Source organism: Alligator mississippiensis, chromosome 11 (genome assembly GCF_030867095.1).
Source record: "Alligator mississippiensis isolate rAllMis1 chromosome 11, rAllMis1, whole genome shotgun sequence".
NCBI lineage: Eukaryota > Metazoa > Chordata > Crocodylia > Alligatoridae > Alligator > Alligator mississippiensis.
Genome location: NC_081834.1, coordinates 7,731,018 through 7,752,432, shown reverse-complemented (window position 1 = coordinate 7,752,432; position 21,415 = coordinate 7,731,018). Strand labels below are relative to the sequence as shown.

General features: G+C 46.9%; 1 protein-coding gene across 2 annotated transcripts in view; it reads right to left on the bottom strand.

The window, feature by feature from the left end:
• Nucleotides 1-120: 120 nt before the first annotated feature.
• ADAMTS17 (ADAM metallopeptidase with thrombospondin type 1 motif 17) overlaps nt 121-21,415 on the bottom strand; it is a 261,444-nt gene continuing 240,149 nt past the window's right edge. For both annotated transcript variants that reach the window (XM_019477538.2, XM_019477539.2), the window contains 2 exons: nt 8,021-8,198; nt 121-4,755 (listed from right to left, as the gene is read on the bottom strand). In XM_019477538.2, coding sequence (XP_019333083.1) covers nt 4,604-4,755; nt 8,021-8,198 — 330 coding nt within the window. In that variant the 3' untranslated portion in view covers nt 121-4,603. The remainder of the gene's footprint in view (nt 4,756-8,020; nt 8,199-21,415) is intronic.

Genomic DNA, 21,415 nt, shown 5'->3' with positions numbered 1-21,415 from the left:
CTTTGGTTCCTTGTAGCAACTTGTGCGATAGGTTTTCCTGTGCATACTTGGTGGGCTCATGACTTCCTTCTGTTAAAAAGCGTTGCACCTACAACAAACACAGCCGAGAAACGCTCAGCATTGAAGTAACTCGGTTTATTTCACACCAACAAAGTGTCCAGCTAAGTTACGCAGATACCTTTCAAATGGGCAGGATAGTTTTTACTCCAATATAATTTCCACATGCTCAGCAACTCTCATTTATAAGCCGTGCAGCAGCTACCCATGACTGTCCAGCAAGGCTGCTGCTTCACCCGGACTTCAACACACATCACAAGAAACCGCTCTCTGAAATCCACTTGTACAATTTCCTTCTCCCGTGCAAAAAGCTTTTGGTTCCCAGCCGCCTTGTAAGGCCCACATGGCAGATCCCAAAAGGAGACAAGGTCATTTTTTTCCACACCGGCATTTTCTGCTTTTGTGTCTCATTGACCAGAGAGCGCATTTGGCCTTAGCTAAATATTAACATTCCCTGTACTTTATTCTGCAACTGCACAGGGACAAGACCCATCACCTCTTGATTTGTTAGCACACTGGGAACTCTGAGCTGCCAATATTTTACTGACAAATGACCTCTTCCACCTACCACAGCTGTCAATGTTGGGCCCTGGATTCATTTGAATCCAAGTCTCAGTCAAGTATTAGACAGATGCATAATGTATTGCTCATGGCCTCACTATTTCTTCTTTATTTTCACAGTTAGCTGTTTGGTTTGCTTTGTGTGGGCTTGTTTTCAAGTTCAAAACCCTTATTAAAATTGCTATGGAAAAATAAATTTATTATTAAACATATTCAATCTGTGCCAAAATGGAATGATCCTGTTTTGGTTTGAATTTACAACTGGTTCCATTTAGTTTGACTGTTTCTTTTTTTTTCTTTTTTTCTATTTATAGCCAGCACCAAAAAAAAAAAAAAAAATATTATCATGGATACAGTACATATGTAAATTAACTAATGGAAAAATATATACATTTCACTTTGTAATGAAAAACTTAAATGATATGATTGCCATGGAGGATATATCCCTGTATTATAATAAAATATCAAGCAATAATTGACTGCTAAGATTCTTTTTTCACCAATAAAAAAAAAATAGCACCATACATAAGATAGTGAGAATCTACACTCAATAACACAATTGTGCAACTAGTAATGTACAGTACTTTAGAAACAGTACAGAGAGTATTGGTTACAATATGGAAACACCACCATTGTAATCAAAGAGCATCAATCTCTTGTGAACAACCACCGAATAAAAAAAAAAGGATTGGCATAGCTATGCTGAACCAGCTTTCTTTTCACTGGTATGTAGTAACTGGGGACAGGGCATCGCTGTAGATTCATAGTCAAAGCTCCTAGGAAATGGTACAAAGCAGAAGTGCAGGGGTTTTGACCAGAATTAAATATATTCATCAAAGTTTTTGGCCATTGTAAAACGGAAGGGGATTTAGGCTCATCAGGAGATCAAATGGGAAAATTTAACCGATTGGGTCCAGCTTGTTATGCCATCCATTTGTACACGATGAGGGGTTCTGCTTTAAAAAAAAAAAAAGGGCACAAATTAGCCTACGAACCTTTCCTTTGAGAGCCGCGACACTGTTTTCAGTGCTCAGACATTCAAAAGAAATCTCTACGTTACAGCGGCGCACTCACGTCCCGTTTGATAGATGCAAACTTGGGCTGGACTCAAAAAGCCCTCTGAACCGCGGGGGAGTCGCTCCACCGCCCGCGGAGCGTGCCGATGAGGTGAAAACACTCCCACTGCTTCAGAAACCCATTCTGTAGCATTGGGAAGAGAACAGAACGGTTTTATGCAAAAGGCTATGACAAGTATCACTCGCAACGCTGGCATCCCAGAAACGGAGCGCCAGGGTGCAGCATCTCATAGCGCAATGCCACAGCATGAGCTGAAGGATTACCCTAAAAAAAAATAACCTAACAAGGACACAAATCCCTTTGCAAACGGTGGCTAAGACAGGAGGTGAAATAAATGGCAGCCCAAGGGATGTGTGTCGGCTGGTCGGCGTAATGGAATATAATTTACATGTAATGATAGGCTAGACTGTCTGTACGGTGAGCAGTTTTTTAGGCCATCGTTGTAGCTTTCTGCTACATCTTTTGCCTCAAGCATCAGCTTCATCCTTTGATGATTGGTTCTTAGAGCAATGGGTAACATAGACCAGGTCCACACCTCAGTGGCGGAGCACCCCAGCTGACATCTCCCCACTCCCACCTGCTCCCAACCTGGAAATATGCCGGTGCCCCGGGGCATCTTCACTTTTGAGACCTCAGTCTCTGGTGTGCCCGAGAGCAGCTGCTGGGATAACCCAGGAGCAGCCTTGCTGGTGCATTTCTGGGCCTAGAGGAGAAGAGTGGGAGCAAGTGGGACTGCCATGCCCAGTGAAGTCCTGGCTGGGACACCTTGCCTGCAGTGGTGTGGATGGACCCTTCATACTCCCATCTATGCCACCTCTGAACTTAGGCCTGAAGGTGAATGTCCGACGGGAAGGTTTGATTCTGACTGTAACTGCGGCAAGAGGAGTGTCTGCTCTAACAAGACTGAATAATTTCCCTGACACAGAAATGGGGCAAGTAGGTTTGTTAGCACCGAGTGCCTGCTGAGAGGTTGCTGTGCATGCAAGTATGGCTTTATGCATGCAGACCAGCACTTCTGCGCACAAGTGCCCATCTGCACAAGCAAGTACACGTTTTGCCTGGGCGACAGGATGCACGCGTGGTTACCAGTGTGCAGGTGAACACGAGGTTCCCATTTAGAAAGTTTAGCTCCAAGTGGTAACAAGAGGTCTCAATTATATCCTGGATACTGAAAGACCCTGAACCTGGGAGAAAAAGCGGTTTTAAAAATGTTGGTTGCCAAGGGCATCTCTCATCACATTAATGCAAGGAAATAGTAGCGATAATAATAATACAAATGACATCAGGAAAGAGAGGTGGAGGGTCACGACACTGATATCTGGACCCAGGCTTCCCCAGTGTTTGGGATGTGAACTGTGCTTGAATCTCCAAGTAAGTAAATATGAATGTAGGGGGCTAGAGCAAGCACAAAGCTGTAATTCATGCAAAATTTCTGTTAACAGCACAGTGAGCAAGAGTGTAATGAAGTGCTACACAGGTGGCCACGTGGCCTGGCAGGGGACAGGGTCCAGGTCTGACTTACAGAGATGCACTGATTTGCAAAGACACATGAGAGGGACAAATGCTGCCTTGTTGGCAGCTCCTGTTCCTATCTTGCATCTCAGGGAAGAAATGAGATGTGTTGAGGGTTATTTATACAGCACTTGCCAGCTGCCCTGATAAGGCAAGCCCAATAACACCCCAGATGAAACAAGAAGCATTTAGACACAAAGAGCAAACTCTTGGCCCATGTGAAGGCCACAGAAGTGTTGGCTTTCAGTAAGATGGGATTTCATTCCACGTACTTGCTAACTGCTGCCTCTTATATTTGTCTCCCAAAGGCTTTATAACATAACAACGATGCAGAGCCCACAGGTGGGAAAGACCTGTTTTGGGTTTCTAGTGTAACCCCATGCAAATATTGTCCCAGTCTCTACTTCTGATACATCCTAACACAGTTTCACAGTGCCCTTAAGAAACGACATTCGGCCTCCTTATCGGATTGATTTCTAACAGTTGGAAAGAGGAGATGAAACAAGAGAGTGTGCCCCAATAAACCCTACGAGTGAAAATGGTTTCTGGCTACTCCCAGATGTTTCTCACTTTTTGATGCCGGGTTAATAAGTTTCTAGTCTCTTTTAAGCTCAGAGAAATGGAAGAAATGGGCCAGGAAAGAAAATGCATTTTGAGAATGAGAGAGGGAGGGAGGGAGGGAGACAGAGAGAGAGATGTGCGTCCAGAACTGGAGAGGATAAAAAATCCCCCATTAGTATGATTGCTTAAAGAAAAAAGTCTACTACCTGGAGTGTTGGATACAATAGCACTGAGCTTGCTGCAGAAATCTCAGAGACGCCCATCCTCTGCTATCAGTTTTCACAAGCTTTTATAGCAAATCCCCTTTGTTAAATTAAGCATTTCATTTATGTGTGTCTCTCCGAGCCCACCCCATAGCACCGTAACTGTTGGGAATTAAGAACATCAGCTGGAAGGGAAGCCAAGACTGAAGCATTAAGTAATGTCTATACCTTTGCTAAATTATTTGCCAGAGGCTTCCCCCTGACTGAGGCACACACAACCTTGGTCAGTTCAATCACTTTGCAACTCTTGTCCTTTTTTTAACGGTAGCAAGCCATCCAGTGGCTAGTAATTAATATATTAAAGTAAAAAGCATGAATGAAGAAGGTGATGCTGCCAAACACAATATCATTCTACATGATTGGCTCCTTGAGATGACTCTTTGTTCGTGTTTGTAAGGTGGAGGAGTGGATTACTTTGGTACATCCAGTCTGCAGAATTAGTTTCAAGTCTTATTAGGTATGCTTTGGAATCCACCGCACTGTAGCAATTCATTAAGTTCCAGTACTCAGACCTACTAGTCCATGATTTACATACACACAGCTGTAATACCCTAAGAAGTAGCACCGGTTCATTAACTCTTCTGCTGCATCTTGTTTGCATAAAAGTCTCTGCAAGTCTGGCAACAGCGTTGATACCACCTCATGTCCTGGCACAGGTTCTTCTCGCGGATCACCCTGCAGTACACCGTCCACTGGTCCCCTGTACACTTATACGTGAGAGCAGCTTGGGATACAAATAGAGAGAGGAAGCCGGCACGTTAGGTGAGAACAGCACTGCAGGTCTGAGCAACATAATGCCAGCAGCATGTGAGTTAATACTGGGGCGGGGGGGGGCGATATGCTTTTTTATTGGGTTGCTGCTAAGGAGATTTGGGCAATGGGACTGTGACTTGTCTAATAAAGACAAAGGCAAGAGAGATCACTGCAAAAACAGTCTGGAGACATAAGGAATGTCATTACACCAGTGGCCCAGCTGTGCTGGTGCCCGTCCTTTGGCCCCTGTTCGGCAAAGTGCATCACGCCTGTGCTTAGCTTGAAGCAGACAGGCCCTCCCCCCGCAGACCCTGGGGATTTTCTGAATCACAACTTTCTAACCAAGGCCAGTACCAGATACTTCAGTGGAATGAGCCATGCACGTTGCAATGGGGAACCCCAGACCAGGCAGAGGTGGGAAAAGGATCAAACAAATTTATGTGTGTAGGAAAAGCCAGATTCATGAGCAGTGAAAAACAAGGGCCACAGGCTTCTGGCTGGAGTGAAAGGCTTTTTGTGGCACCCACATTCCCACCAGTACCCACAGTCACCAGTTTAAAGCTAGCTCAGGTGTATCTGCATCTCCTGAATAGACATCCCCTAAGTCAGCGGGGGCTAACTTTTTTGGCATCTCTGCTACAAGGTAAGCTCCACACCCTCTCCAAGGGCCACTCCGATCCCCTTCCCCTGCCCGACCTGCTGCTCTGCTTTCTGCTTTCCTGTGCTCCCAGCTACTCTGTTGCTCTGCTTTATGCTACCTGCCCGATCTGCCATGTGCCACACACACAGGCTGCCCGTGCCCCAGGCTGGCTACTCCTGCCCTAGGGGATTTAGGGGCCTACAGGCCATTTTCAAATGCTACTTAAGCTCCACTGGAAGTCAGTGAGGTGGAGGCTCCTAAATCCCCGTCACCTTTGATAATGGGGCATGGGCATGAGTCAATGGGGGACTTAAAAAAAATGTGACCCAGAGTCAACGATGCTACAGCCCGAAGGCAGCATTTTGGATTATTTCTGGAGACTGCTAAGGTACTTTTCTGCAGCAGTTTTCCCATGAACCTTGCATTGTGGAAAACAAAATTCTGGATGAAAGCTAACATGCTCACTACTGCATCCAGAAGGAGAGTAAAATCCTCCGTGCTTGAGAGAGGTGTCTATTTTTGTTCATATCAAATATCACTTTGGGCACGGATGATTTCAGACTGGTTTAGAGCCATAAGCAGATTGCAGTCAGGAGGGCCTTGAATTGCACCAGTCTATTAAACACTTGAGCTTTTTATTGCATTGTGCTAAAGTGGACTTTAGAATGGCTTTCTTGTTTCATTGCTGCATCTAAAGCTTCTCAAACCAATTTTTTTCCCCCTTTGCTATGCTCTGAGCACTAAAATGCCTGGGAAATAGTCTCAGATGTTCTAAACAAAAGGATTTAAAAGCTTTTTAAAGCTCTTCAGCTGGACTAAATTCTCCTCTCAATTACATGGGTGTCACTACAAAAAAAAAAATTAGTCCATCCTGTTCTAAAGAGCTATTAGAAATATTATTGACTTTAGGGAAACAAATCCTAGGCCAGAAACCTCAAGTCTAATCCTGCTTAGATAGTAGTTCTACTCTAAAAACTGACTATGGAAGAATGGCTCCTTTATATTCAACAGTGCTGACTGCAGCGGGTATGCGCAGACTCAGATCAGCTGGTGGTAGGGGCATCTGACGTCTGTGAGCCCTGCACAGCGAAGGGATCGCACGTTAGATTCTGTCCCTGCTGGCAGCTCTCTCTGAGTTTCAAGCAGTTATACTGAGGACAAAGAAAAAGAAAGACAAGGTTCTTTGGGTAAATGTGATATTTTTTATTAGACCAACTAAGTAATTGGAAAAAATTGTTCTTTACAACCTTTCAGGCACAAACACCCTTCTTCAAGCATAGGGAAGTGTCTGCTATTCCAGACGCTGAGTATTTTCTGAGTATTTTTTCCAACTACTCAGTTGGTCTAATAAAAGATATCACATTTACCCAAAGAACCGCGCCTATGTCCTTAGACCAACATGGCTATAACCAACACCCAGGGAAAAGAAAGGCACCTTCAGCTCATCAATGTAACTAATGGCCTAATTTGGCCTGATGATAAAGTGAAAAGTATGAGAAATCAGCCTGGATCTCAGACCTCAGGTTGACTGGAAGGGGCTGGAAGGTGTAGAAAATGATCTCTTTTTGTGTCTTACAAATCAAGTGCATTTGACAGGGATGAAGCCATCTGATATCTGTTATCAGATCAACTTAAACAGTTGGAAAACATTTTCTTAGCAAGCTTTCGGGTTTAAAAAAGGGTTTTAAACCCAAAAGCTTGCTAAGAAAATATTTTCCAACTACAGTATTTAAGTTGGTCTAATAGAAAATATCAGATTCACCCAAATGCCTATGTCCGTAGACCAACACGGCTACAACCTGCACCCTTTGACAGGGATGATAAATGCAGACCCCTCTCTCAGCATCCTAATTACTGGGTCACCTCTGGGGTAGAACCACAGTAGAAGAATTACGGTAATTTGGAAAGCAGTTTGTCACCAGCAGCTTCAGCTCACGTGGTAAATGACAGCAAGTGGCAGATAATTCAGGGGCAGATGTGGGAGGGCAGAAGAGATTAAGCTGAAGACTCTCCAACCTCTTTCCCCGCTGCTGCCTAAAGAGAGATGTCCCACACTAGAAACAGCTCCTGATTTACCTAGCATTCATCCTTCTAGGGAAAAGCACAATCTTTCCAGAAACCTGTAACACTCGACCTGCCAAGGTCCTCTCTGTTTTTTTGGAGACAGTGGAATGAAACCTCATCGGTATATTCATTTTCACGTACAGCGAAGGGCAGGTGAGAAGGTTTTCTGCTGCCTGGAAACATTTGCACACCTTTTCTATTTTATTTCTCCGGGCAACCAAAAATATGATAAAAGACACTAAAAGTCTCTGCTGACCACGTCTCACCTGTCATGGACCCCTTCTCTGTGGCCTACCGTTGGCTCCAACAACTCTCCCAGGGAATGAGTTGTGCCACGGGGTGGATCTAAGGCAGGATGGCTCTGCCCACTCGAGAACATCGGTTTCTCAGAGTTGGACACTGCCCAAGCCCAGGGCCCCATACAAAACTCAGCACAGGCACAACATATTCCTAGATACCCAGGCCGGAGATATACTGTAGTGTTCAGGGCTGATCATTTTGCCTTCTCCCACAAGAACCATCTCCCACTTACCAAGTCGGGGCGAGGTAATTGTGTTGACATTTATCTTCTCGTTGCAGGCTTCTTGATGGCACTGCCTGTAGGCTGCTGGCTTGGACAGGACCGGGCACTCATTGCCGTGGCGGCCGGTGACTTTGTGCATGCACTGCACCACGCGTGACTGGAGGCCTTTTCCGCAGGTGGAGGAGCACTGGAGGAGAGAAGGACACTTCAGTGAGTCACGCTGCAGCTGATTGCAAAGACACCCAAGCCAAAATACTCCAGGACGGCACTGGAGACTGGCAGCAGACCCCAGAGCCCGAGACGGGCCGACCTGCAGCTGCCGTGCGTGTCTCCAGGCTTTGGAGTCTCCGGGATGTGGAGAGGGGCATCCGGCTACCTGGCAGCAAGGAGGACCGTCTCTGTAGCACCGTTTACCCGCAGCGCCACATCCTATGAGGTCTCTCTAAAGGTTGGAGGAATCCAGGAAGCTCAGCGCCCCTCCTGAAGCAGCTCACAGCGCACAGGGGCATTCTTGGAAAATGCATATGGCCCAATGCTGCCTGCACCCCTGTGCTGTGTGGAGCTCCACTGTGCAACCCCAGGAGACCAGGCTCCTAGGAGAACCTGCTGCCAAGGTGACCCCTACCCAATGTGTCTTTGCAGGTGGTGGGATAACCTCAAACAAGAACCTACTGCAGAGGTGGGCAATTCTAGCCCTCCAAACGTATGGTGACCATGGGGGAAATAGGGGAGACCATCTTCCAATTCACAGCAGAAAGCCTCAAGTATCCAAGCGTTCGGCTGCATCTAGTCCTGCTAACCCTCCGACACTGGCCTGCCCTCCAAGGAGCGACTGGAAATTGTTCTCCATGACGTGGGGCTTAGCTTTGCCAAGAGGCCAGCTCTATTTATGCGCTTTCTTGGTTGTCATCCACTTGGAGTTCCCACCTGCCCCTTCCTCCCTCTGCCCTGTCGCTCGTGATTTACAATGTCCCACTTGCACGCAGCTCCGTTTTAATAAAGCGCGCTCGGCGAGCCGAGGGAAGCATGCCAGCTGGAGTTAATCAAAGAACCGTGTACTTAAAATAACGAAACGACGTGTTGCGAGACTTTGGCGGGACTCCGACTTCTGCTCGTGCCACACACAAGCAAGCGGGGAGCGGAGCAACGGCTCCTTACGGATCCCAACCCACCGTGTAAGAAAATCAGAAGCTGAGTTCAGCCCAGGTGGGATGCTCTAGTGCTCAGACACTGCGGGCAGAGGAGCTCTTCGACAGGCCAATGTAACACCCAGGGCTAATCTGGTGGTTTGAGCCAGCAAACAGCGGGGTTGCTGGGCTGCACCGGCCCTGGGGAGCTCCAGGAGGAGGTGTGCGTGACACACAAGTGGTGTGGGAGCCCTGCGGCTGCTGTGACCTTGGAAAGCTCTTTTGCGCGTTGTAGGAAAGCAGAGAAGACCCACGGTCTTATTGGTTTGGCTGGAAACCTCAGCTGCTTCTGCTCAGCAAACATACGGTGCAAGGAGCAGAGCCTGGCCCGTGTAAAAGCAGGGGAAGGAGGTTTTGGAGGGATGGATTCTTGCACTTGTGGGACAGTAAAAGGCCAGATGCAACCAGGCTTCACTTGACTTGGGCCAGGGAAAATAGGCACAGTGGAGCAGTCCTTCAGAACTGCTCACCGCATGGGTACTACGAGCCCTCCTCCTGCTCGTTTCCAGGAAAGCGGCGGTCTGGTGTAGGTCTCTACAAAGCATCCTCTGTGGTGAAGCCTCATGCCAAGAATCATTTATATTCTTAGCAATGTTGTTATCTTCATTAATTGCTCCCATTAACAAATGGTGGTCCAGTGGACCCACCGATTCTCAGATCGGTTTCCTGCGTCTCACTCCCTCACAAAAGGCGCTGTTAGGTCCTCGCTTCAGTTATTTGCTTTTCAAATTCCATTTCAGCCTCCTAATTTCCTCCTTCCATGCTGCCTGCCGTATTTTCTACTCTTGTTTAACTGAGTACTCTGGGGCTGTGTTTCTATTTTCTGAAGGATCTCTCTGTTTGGCTCAAATAACCTCCAGGATCTTGCCACTGAGCCAGGTGGGCATATTGCTGGCTTTCCTGCTCCCTTTCTGCTCAGAGCGATGCATGCCTTTCCGGATTCGAATACCGCTCCGTGCCACGTGTACGACTGGCTCTGGGGACTTTTTCAATAGCTTCTTTTCTTTTAAATGCTCTGTTCTACAAGTTCAAATGAGTCAAATGTATTCATTTCTGGTACCTTCCCTTCCCCAGGGAAGTTAAACTTAGTTATATTGTACTGCAGTCACTATTATTGGCTCAACTACAGTTCCTTTTTGTACCAACTTCTCCATAATACAGAGGACTTGCAGCTCTTTCTCTTGTGCGTTCAGTAACTAGCTGTTCCAAGGAGGAGCTGTTGGACAAGTGTCAGACCTTGTCCCTTCGTAACAACTGCGCGGCTCTTACGGGCAAGCAGATTGCTCAAACTGCAAAGGTTTTCTCAGACTTGGTTGGCTCTCTGTTTTTGCGTGATATTTTATAAAACCATTCATCTTTTCCTCACGTGGAGGTAGGTAGTAACACGTGGCCAATCCTTTTGTATTCTTGGAGCTCAGGAATGTGTCCGTGTGGATTCAAATGGAGAATTCTTTCGTGTTTTACTACAATGCCACAAAGACCATTAGGATAAGCCCTGGGTGCCTGGCCCCGACCTGGGGTACAGGTGTGAAGAGGGGGACCCTGTGGCATGCCCTTGCTCTGCAGCATGAAACAGGCAACCTGGAATGGCCTGCCTGGGGCAACTGGAGAGGGCAGCCGTGGGCCGTCGGGGCTGCGCCGTAACCAAACAGACGTCCTCTGCCACAAAGCGGCACATGGCGTGCAGACCTGGCATGACCACAGACCTGGCCTTTGGTAGCCAGGCACAAACTACCAATAGGAATGGCTGCACTCACATTTTTGGGCATTTTTGGGGGCATGACAAGGTGCAAGGATATCTGTTTGCTCGTGTTTTGTGCTGCCATAACAAAAGCGATGGTGCGACTAGGATGACCTCTATTTGCAACCGAGCAGATCTTAGCGCTCAGCAGTGCTAACTCTCCGCCTCCCCAGGATAGGGCTGCCACGTACAGAAGGCAGTCTGCCCACACCAGTGCAGCATGCCTGATGGCGCTGCCTCTGGGGAACGTTCACTGGACAGACATCACCACAGAGTTGAAATCGCTCATCTGAGATCACAGAGTATTGGGCCGTAATCCTGTGCATGCGTGTGCGTCTGTCCCAGGGAGCACTCTGTATCTACCAACGCTCCTCCCAAGAATAGCCTTTTCTTTTAAGGCACATTAATATTTTCAGGCACAGCGTTAGAGTCCTTTACCTACCTTCTGCGTGTGTGTGTCTGCCTCTGCATCTGCTAACCAGCAAGGAGGGCAGGCCACGAAACTTTTTCCACAGACACTGCCAGCTCCACTCCTTAGACAAATACCAGCAGGGTTTTCGCCCCGAGCAGTTTGATCCCTTCTCCTCGGAGACTAGGATCGTCACCTATGCTATGCAATTAGTCTTTCACAGCCAGGAAGACATATTTTAACATCTTTCTTGAACTCTCTGGACTTGGCAGCTCATGTCAGGTTGGACATCTGGCTTATTTTAAGAAGAAATTTTCAGCTCTATACTTGGATAGTCTCTTTACATAGGAATTTCAATAGGAAATCGGAATAGATACAAAATACATACAAAGAGGGAATTGTTGCTCACACTTGGCTTCATTCAGGAGAGAGGATGTTGCTAAAAGAAGCAGGGAAATCATATTCAAAGTGAGGAGCACCTTTCTCTGTATTGTTTCTGCCCTTCTGCTTCTGGCTAAGCATGCTCACGGCTACAGCTCCGCTAGGTTGCACCTAACCCCTGGGAGCAGGGAAGCAGAGACATAGTCAGAACAAGTTTGTGGGGCAGATTCAGTGCAGGTCTGGCCAGTACTGATCCTGGCACAGGAGTCCCAGAGAAAGTCCACATGGGACGTGGGGAGTTCCAGCACTGGAAAGCAGCTGCAAACTCCTCTCCAGCTGGGGACAGCAAATGGAGCTAAACCAGTGAGCCTCACTACCCATTGTGGGGGGTGGCCTGGGCTGCCAGGGGTTGTTGGTTCAGGTTTTTCATCTAATGCAACAGGTGAAGCTTTGTTGTGCATGCTGTCTTACCCCCATCCTCCCCCCGGAGACCCAGCAGAGAGCCTCAGTGGAAAGACTATGTGCTCTAGCTTACGGGTGAAAGCCTAGCAGGATGCCGAGACTAGTGCAAGCATTTGTTAGCAAGTACGGGGCTTGATTTTTTTTGTGTGTGTGTGCAATGCGTTAACCAGAAGGTGAGTGCTCTGTGCCTGCAGGGCACCTCCTTGGAGGATCTCAGAACGTTTCACCTGCATTGTCTAAGGCTCACAATTACCCCAGGCTTTTGGATGGATGCAGGAGCTGAGGGATACAGGAGGGGAAGTGGCCTGCAGAGCTTGCCGTATCGGTGGTGGAACCAGGCACAGAATACAGATGTGCTCAGCCCCTCTCCTTTACTTCAGCTACTCCCATGCGACTCTAAAATCATGAAACACTTCAGAAAAGCTTCCAGCCCAATGGAGAAATGGCATTGGAGTCAAAGAAAAGTCACTGCAAGAACTACCCAGGTCTTCTCTTCCCTTCACTGTCAGAAAAGTCTTCAGCAGTTCGACAGCCCAAAGAGAGCGGTTGATCTAAGGGAAGAGCAAATGGATTTCAACATAAAAGGGTATACGCTGGCCAGGTTTTCACCTGAAGAAGTAACTGGAGAGAGAATTAAAGGGCAAACCCATGCTCCATAAATGTCACAGATTTTAAGTAAGCGTTTGACAGCCCACGTTGTGATTCACCTGGAAGCATTCATAGACGTAAGGCCTGGAAGGGACCTTGTAAGATCATCAGGTCCAGCCCCCCGCCCAAGAGGCAGGAAGTCAGCAGGGGTCAGATGATCCCAGCAAGATAAGTGTCCAAGTGTGTCCAGAGTAGATGCTTGCACCACTTCTGGGGGGAGTCTGTTCCAGTCTCTGGGGGCTTGACGGTAAAGAAGTTTTTTCTTACGTCCAGCCTAAAATGGTCTTCCTGGAGTTTGTGACTGTTAAACCTTGTCTTCCCTTGGGGTGCCCTGGTGAACAGATGTTCTCCCAGCTCGTGGTACACCCCGCTAATATACTTACAGGCTGCCACCAAGTCCCCCCATAGACTTTGCTTTTCCAGGCTGAAGAGTCCCATGCCTCTCAGCCTTTCCTCATAAGGCTTGCTCTCTTATCCTCTGATCATGCGCGTGGCTCTCCTCTGGACTCTCTCAAGCTACTCCACGTCCTTCCTAAAGTGCGGCGCCTAGAACTGGATGCAGTACTCCAGCTGCGGCCTCCCCAGGGCTGAGTACAGCAGGAGGATGACTTCCTGGGTTTTGCTCGAGATGCATCGGTAGATGCAAGCCAGGGTTTTGTTATTTGGCATTATGCTATGCCAACAATAAGCACTATCACTAAGGCTTTATGCCATGGTGGAGCTTGCCTAGTTATAGCAAACACAGACCTGACTAAACTGTCTAGCATAGGTACCAAGGATGCATGCCTTCTCCTCTCCTCTGACCCCAACCGTCTTTTATTTCCTGCCTAAGAGCAGCGGGGCTGGACCTGATGATCTCGTGAGATCCTTTCCCTAACTGCTATGAATCTATGAATCCTCTTTGGCACTGCCAGTGACACCATGAAGAGAAAAGCTATGCATGGCTTAACAGCAGCACCCTAAAGCAGCCAGGTTTTATTGATCTCACAAATCTTATCAGTGACAGCTCAGCCAAGGTGCAAGCAAAACCCTAAAGACTGTTTAGCATTGTGAAAAGGATAGTTAATAATTAGGTAATGGGGGGGGGGGGAATGGGACACCAAGCCCAAGAGAAGCCCCAGCAACTCCCAATTCAAGCATTACTTGGAGGAATATAAGAAGTGAGGCAATTTGCATACCTTGGCAGTAACGCACAAGCCAATGGGGATATCCAGAAGGAAATAAACTTACAAATTGTCAAGGTAGCAGCTGCATTCTCCAGCTTAAAGAAGATTTATTCATTGAAAAGCTACAGCTTAAAGACAAACTATGAGTTTTCAACTCATAAGTTATTTCCACCTTCAAGTATGGATGTGAAAAAAACCTGGAAGTCCTCCAAAACTCTAGGTCAAAAGTCCTCCTGTGTCTAGCAGCTTATAGGACTGGTATGGTTACGAAACACCAGTTTTCATAGCCAATGGTCCACAATGGAGCCATGTGGCTAGTGCCACGTCTGACTTTCTTCAGCCCCCCAGCCTGAATGAGCATTTGTAGCTTGGTCTGCAAGGGGCAGCTTTTGGCACAGAACCAGGATGGGGCTTGACTGCACGTCTCAGGAGCTATGGCAAGATGCCTTAATCACTCCGCTACTATGCCCCATACCAGTGGTATGGGTAGATGTCTAAATGCTTTCAAAAGCAGAATGCCCCAGAAAGACACTAGGTATTAAACAGAACAAGTTTATAGCAAATACTGGGAGTTCAAGGCTACAGGGTGAGGTTGGGCAGCTGGAGAGACTCAAAGGCACCCAGCAAGGAATCCCTCTGCAGAGCAGTATTTAGAGAAGGGAAACTTATAGGACTTAACAACGTGGAGATCATACAAACAGCAGCCTAGCACGGACTGGGACGGTAGAGTCCTGTTTACTTACTTGCCTTTCGTTACTTTTGACTGTCAGATCATTTTAGATCACATTTCTTCCTTAAGAATGCCTTTGGTCTACTATTAGGCAGAGAATCGATCCATCATACATTTTGTTGGCTACATCTGCTCACCTCTGCATGTCACACTCTTCCAACATCATTGGGAAAGGCTGGGAGACGATCCTGGAGTCCCATTCAACCAGTCCCATGCCTGCTGACTTTATGGGCTGGAGTTTTAAGGATGTGGGCTCTATTCCCAAGTAAGATCATTCAAGAAGAAAAAATGCAAAGGTGATCTAGCAAAAAGGCAAGTTGTGTTACTTATTTCCCCATCCACCCCAGAGGCAACTTGCATACAAAGGTATATCTATTTTCTCTTAGTTCTTCTGCAAGTTGCTAGAGCCAGCTATAACACTGCAGAGGAGTCACATTTTATACTGACTGCAGACTTCAAGTCTTTTCAGAAAGGGTGAAGGTATTTCTTATTGCAGCTCCCCTGCATATGTGAAAGTCAGGAGGAAAGTAAGGCAAGTTCTTGTTGGCAACATTCGAAAAAGGCATTTGGGCTGACTGACAAATGTCTTGCAAGAGTCCCATGCCCCCAGTATTAGGCTTTCAGTGAATTTTTGCTAATTTAAGCTCTTCATTTTAACAGCAGCGTGGCAGCAAGCAGTGCATTTTCATCAATGTCGGGTCAGCTTCTAGCGGTGCCTCATTAATTAAGCACTAAAGAACGAAATTTCTGTCTCTCGTCTGATAAGATCTAATTCGCCCAAAGCATCCTGGAAGTTGCTTTTCAAGCTTCTGCAGTAAAAAAGACTATCAGATCTATTAAGGGAACATATCTAGTCTTGTTGGTAACAATATTTCATTTGGAAAGTTTTGTCAAGTGACTGATCTGTTTAATTTAATCAGGAAAAAAAAAATGCCTGTTCCTTTGACTCAATGCTGGAAGAGCCCGTAAATTATAACAAAAATGCTGATGTCCGATGTGACAGGATCTCAGAGCTTAAAGAGCAGTGCAAGCTTCTCTCACCGCCTACAGCTGTGCTTTCAAACTGAAGGCTGGATGACCTGAGGACCAAGACCTAAGCAGCACTTCCAGTGTATCTCAAATGCATAATTAAACTTGGCTTCACTGTTAAGTGCAGAAGCTGGAAGAGCGGAGGCTGGAATCTGTGAATATTCTGGGAAGTCGCTGAGCTGCAAAGTGCTTTATGCAACATGGCCCGCCATGGAAATATGTGACCGGTTTAATTTGTTCTTACCATTAAATGAATTAAGTCTCCTACCAGATACTAACCACAGGTCCCTATGACTGCACTTTTGCTCCAGGTAACAAAAGCTGAACTATGAAATGAATATGGTACTATTGGTTCCAAACTCCAGAAAGATGCTGATGCCTAGAAATGTGTGCTCTCAGGCCAGGGCCCCAGCTCGTGGAAGCTGGCACTGCTCCTTGCGTTTTCTTACCCGGGAGTCACACTGATGTTTATCCAAGGACGTAGCCCCCGGGGCTGTCCACAATGCAGCCAAAGGTGCGACTGCACCTTGCATAGACATACCTGATAAAAGTGGCAGCAGGGAGCTGAACGCAGGCATCGACACGAACCCACCTATTTACCCAGCTTCTCCAGGAAGTTTGTAGGCTTCACCGAGCTCTGTGCTGTTGCTTCTCCACCGTTATCGGTACTGGGGTAGCTGCTTTAAGGCTAGTTCAGCTATTTCTACAAGAACAGGTCCTGCTGAAAGAACTTCCTGGGAACTGGACCTCAGCAGAGCAGTCTTTTAGCTATTAACATCTACCAACATCGATTATTTTTTCTGTTCTTTGGGGCAGAGACCATGTCTTGCTTACACAGCGCCTTTAAGCACCGAAGTGTGAGAAGGGAAGTACAGAGAAGTGAAATGACTGGCCCACTATAACACAGCTGGCTACCAGCAAAGACAGGAACAAAAGACTGGTCCCCTGATCACCTGCCCAGTCTTGCGTCTGCTACTTCCCTGGTTATCCCTCTGCCTTTTAGTGTCTGTTTGAAGCGCACAAGCGAAATCAGGATCTCCCAGAAGCCATTGGAAAACCTCCCCTTGGCATCACTGGGGCCAAGGTTTTGCTCAAGAAGGTTAGCGTTATGGAGCAGCTGCATTTCATACATCCACTCTCACTTGATCATGTAATTCAGGTTACGTTTTTAAAGATGCTTCGACTTAAGTCATTAAAAGGTCAAGCTCTGTTTGCATGCACAAGTTTTGCCACTGCAGTTTTTCAGTGCTGAGTTGTTCAGTGTGCAAACCTCACATTTTTGGCATTTTTTCTGTGGGGTTTGTCATCTTGTCTGCACTACAACATCCACACAGTAGCTGCATCCATGAGTTAAGTGACTGCACTTCAAAGGTGGGGAAACTGAGGCAGAATACAGTTGAGTGACTTGAGCAAAGTCACCCAGGAAGTTTGGGGCAGACTTGAAAGCTGAACCCAGATCTCTACAGTTCAAGCCTAAAGTCTTCACTTTCCTTTTTCTTTTGAATGGCACATTTGTGGAAGTACCAAAAGGCTCTGCCCTAAAATATTTTTGTATTTCTTACCTCCCACTGTTGTTTATCCCTCACAACTCAGTCTTAACAAGCGTAGCGGTCTTCCATTTCCGAAGCTTTTCTAAGATAACATGAAATGAAGAAGAAACTATAATTTTGTACCTAAGGCTCTGAATCACTCTTTCTAATGAGGATGTTAATACAGTAAGTACATCTAACTCCAATCCTTTGTCTACAAAGAAAGCAGTCAGATCTACTTAGTGATATGGCTTGGAGAGTTACTTAATTGCAGTTGCTGAACGTTATCCATTACACCATATGCCACGGTGTAAATATCTTACAGGTGCGTGCAATAAGAGCTTGGAGAAAGCGAGCGAGCTGCAGAGTATGGCTGTGTGAAGATTTGGATGCTGATTCGATTCAGAGATTTGGCTCGATTCGGCGGCTGAATCTCCAAATCCGAATTGAATCGGGAGACCAAAAAAGGTCTGAATTGATCCTAAGCCTCTGAATTGATTAGGAAAAGATTTGGAGGAGATTCAGCGATTCAGGCAGTCCTTGCTTGCTGCCGTAGGGAGCAGGACCTGGACTGCATGACGGTAAGTAGGGGGTGGGGAGGGGCTGGGGGAGGGGACCATGGGGGGACCCCCACCAGGCCCCATCCCCTGCCTGCTTCCCCAGTCCCCCTAAGCGGGGATCACCCCCTGCCTGGCGGGAGCCAGTGAGTGCAGGGCTTTTTTTATTTTAAGAAGTAGGGATGCTGGGGCTGGGTTGGGCAGACATGGTGGGGCACTGGGAGAGTGGGCGGGGGATAGGGCCTATTTGATTTGGAGATTTAGTAGCGGCCGAATCGTCTAATCAGATTCAGATGGATCGATTCGGGACAGTGATTCGAATCACCGAATCAAATCACTGTCCCCCAATCAGCTGAATCTGAACCCAGAGCGAATACTAGCTGCTTCACACAGTCCTACTGCAAAGGTATTGCACAGATGGTTCTCAGCTCAAGGATCAGGTGATGCTCCAGTTCATAAAGAGAGCATGGTCATGGAAGAAGCCTCAGGGCAAATGCTACCTTTGAAGCAAATACCCACCCATGGTCTTGACTTTCCACCCAGGGCTGGACTGATCACTGTTTTTGGGGTCAGGAAAGTCATGGTCAAATTGGTATGGACTGTAGGGGTTTTTGCCTGTAGTGGGGGGCATGGTCCTCTTTCTGGGAGCTCTTGAACATATATTAACAACCTCTGCGGCAGCAGGGTCTTGGCCACCATGACCCCACTGCTTTGCCCACGGCAAGTTAGGGTGTTACAGCTTCAGTTTTGTGTCAGGGTTGACTGTCATTTCGGTAGGAGTTAGACTATGGATTGTATGGGATGGTTTGGATATGGATGATCCTGCCTTAGGCAGGGGGTCAGACTAGATGGCCTCCGGAGGTCCCTTCCAGCCCTACTTCTCTATGATTTCAGTAATTAGTTCAAAGCAATGACTTGGATGAAAACAGCATTTCAGAGAGCTCCTGCCTCAGCTCAGCTGCAGGCATATTACGGCCCCTTTGGGTGGACTATAAACTACCTCATGAGGATATGAACTCACACAGCAGGGGCATGGATGGATGAGCACTAGATAGATAAACACAATCAGACCTGGAAGCATCAAGCTTCCTAAAGAGCTTATTTTTGACATATAGCATAAGAGCTGCCATGTACAGGGTCAGATAACAGGTCCACCTACCCTAGCATTTTGTATCACACAGTGGCAGAAAGTGGGTGCTAAGGGGATGAGTATGCATATGCAGGACCTATCTAGACTGCTCCTCCCCATTTCCCTTACAGCTTGAGGATCACACAGGGCAGTAGAGAAAGGCCTTGTCTACATAGAAAACAGCATCAGATCCAATAAAAATATGGCCTAAAACACATTCAACTTCTGCAAGACTCTGAGTAGGCTCTCCACCCTAATTCTGGGTTTGAGAGCAGCTTGTTTCACTTTAACGTTCGCTGATAAAGCATAAGAAAAGTTTTTGCAGCAAACAGGGAGCAGAAAGAAGCTCCAGTATTCACTCCATCGACTGTGAAGACGAGAGAATAGCCCAGACGCCGGCAATTATTTTGGACAGAGGGCCACTTACCAAGTTTTGGCAAGCTGTCAAGGGCCATGTTTACCCTTCCGACGAAGGGAAGTAGGAAGAGCCCCACGGTCCCAGGCTGCTAGGCAGAGGCTTCTGGTTGGGGAGGCAGGGCTGAAGGGGCCTTGCTACTGGGTCCTGCTGCCAGCTTCCCCTGGGTCCTCTTGTCCCTGGCTCCTGTCATCTTCGACAGGCATCCAAGAGCAAATAAATATAATTAAAAAAAATTTTTAGGGGCCCCACAGGCTGGATAGAATGGCCTGGCGGGCCGGATCTGGCCCCTGGTCATAGTTTGCCCACCCCTGGAATAGCCCCAGTAGCTCTGAAGCCCTGCCATGTCTAAAATGCAAGTCTTTTGCAAAGAACCTCAATTTCACATCCAAATCCTCAAGTCGATGAAGTCACTAGGAGTTGGTCTTTGGTTTCAGAGGGCCCGTGATGTGCCCAGTGGTGTTGTAAACAAAATCGACTTCATTTTAAGAGGAGAGCGATGGGTCCTGCCTGCTCTGTAATCCAAGCCTACATCAGCCTCATGTCTCTTGTATTCAAAATCCTCCTCTGAAGGAGCCTAGGTAAATGGTGATGGTGTTTGATATCTTCTATACATTCAGGTTTCGTTCTGCTCTACAAACATATGGAACAAGCTTCTAATCTTCTCTCTACGAAGAACAGGAAGACATTGGGAAGAAATTCTTCATGGTAAGGGTTGCCAAAATATGGAATGGGCTTCCAAAGGAGGTGGTGCTCTCCCCTACCTTGAAGGTGTTCAAAAGGAGATTAGAGAAGCACCTGGTTGGGGTTACTTGACCGCAGTGCTCTTTCCCGCCCAGAGCAAGAGGTTGGACTCAATGATCTAATAGGTCCCTTCCGACCCTAGAAATCTATGAAATCTATGAATCTAAGATATCTACACTGCAACCAGCCTGGGGATGCTGGCATTTGAATCCCTGGCTGGCACAAAGCTCATACAGACCACTGCTTTCCGCTTCTGCAGTTTAGAAGGGAACTGCTGGTGTGCTGAAGGCAAGAGGGTTTGTGGTTTGAGTGCCAGTGGTCACCAGCCAAAGGAATAAGCTCTGAGCTGCTGTTAATGTTGAAGGATTGATAACTAGGCTTTGAGATGCTCAGACCTTACAGGATCATACTCCCTCCCCACAGCTGGGTTCTGCACAGAGGACATCTCTTCAGCATCATTTCCATCTTTCACATGCATTGTAGGATGATTGGCAAAGGCAGCAGTACCTTACGGCCAAATTTCCTCCCTCTGTCTGCCACAGCACTTGCATGAGCAAACTGGTCTGTGCATATGCAAACCTGTGTGCAGCACCTACTGTATCCGTGTGCCTGACAGGCCCCCTCTTTCAAAGGAACATTAATCACAGCTAGCAGAAACAGGTTGCTAGCTGTAATGTCTGACTGCAGGTCTAAAGTGCTATCTGCTCCAGGTCGTTTGCTTTCCACCAATGCAAACTGAACAAGAAAAATGATTTTCTCCAAGGCAGAAGATGATGAACTGGACCATGACCTTTATCGAGAATTAACAAGTTGTCTGGAGTTTATTATCAACAGATGCCGATCAAGCTGTGGATCTGTAATAAAAGCTAGAACAAAGAGAAGGTTGCTTCTATATTTACAACAGCCCTGAGTACACCTCTTAAAGTACAGCTGTCCTTGATTTGCTCTTCTTATCAAGCAAAATGAGCAGGAGGTAGGGATTTTTTGATGTTCCCAAACCACTGGAACTCTTCTGTAAATGTAGGAAGAGAGTTTTGATTGCATCGTATTCACTGAAAGAAAAAGACTTCCTAGTGAATTCTTATTAAAAATCCCCCCAAAACCCAACAATTCACTGCAATCCAGTCAAACTAATTCACTTGTAACTAAAATCCCTTTGTTGCCACAATTGTGATTAATGACTGCTGATCCTCAGAAGGAAACATCTCAGTGTTTGGCATGAAAACAATGCTATTCTAATAGGAAATTCGATTTTTTGTCCCTCCATCGTTTTCAAT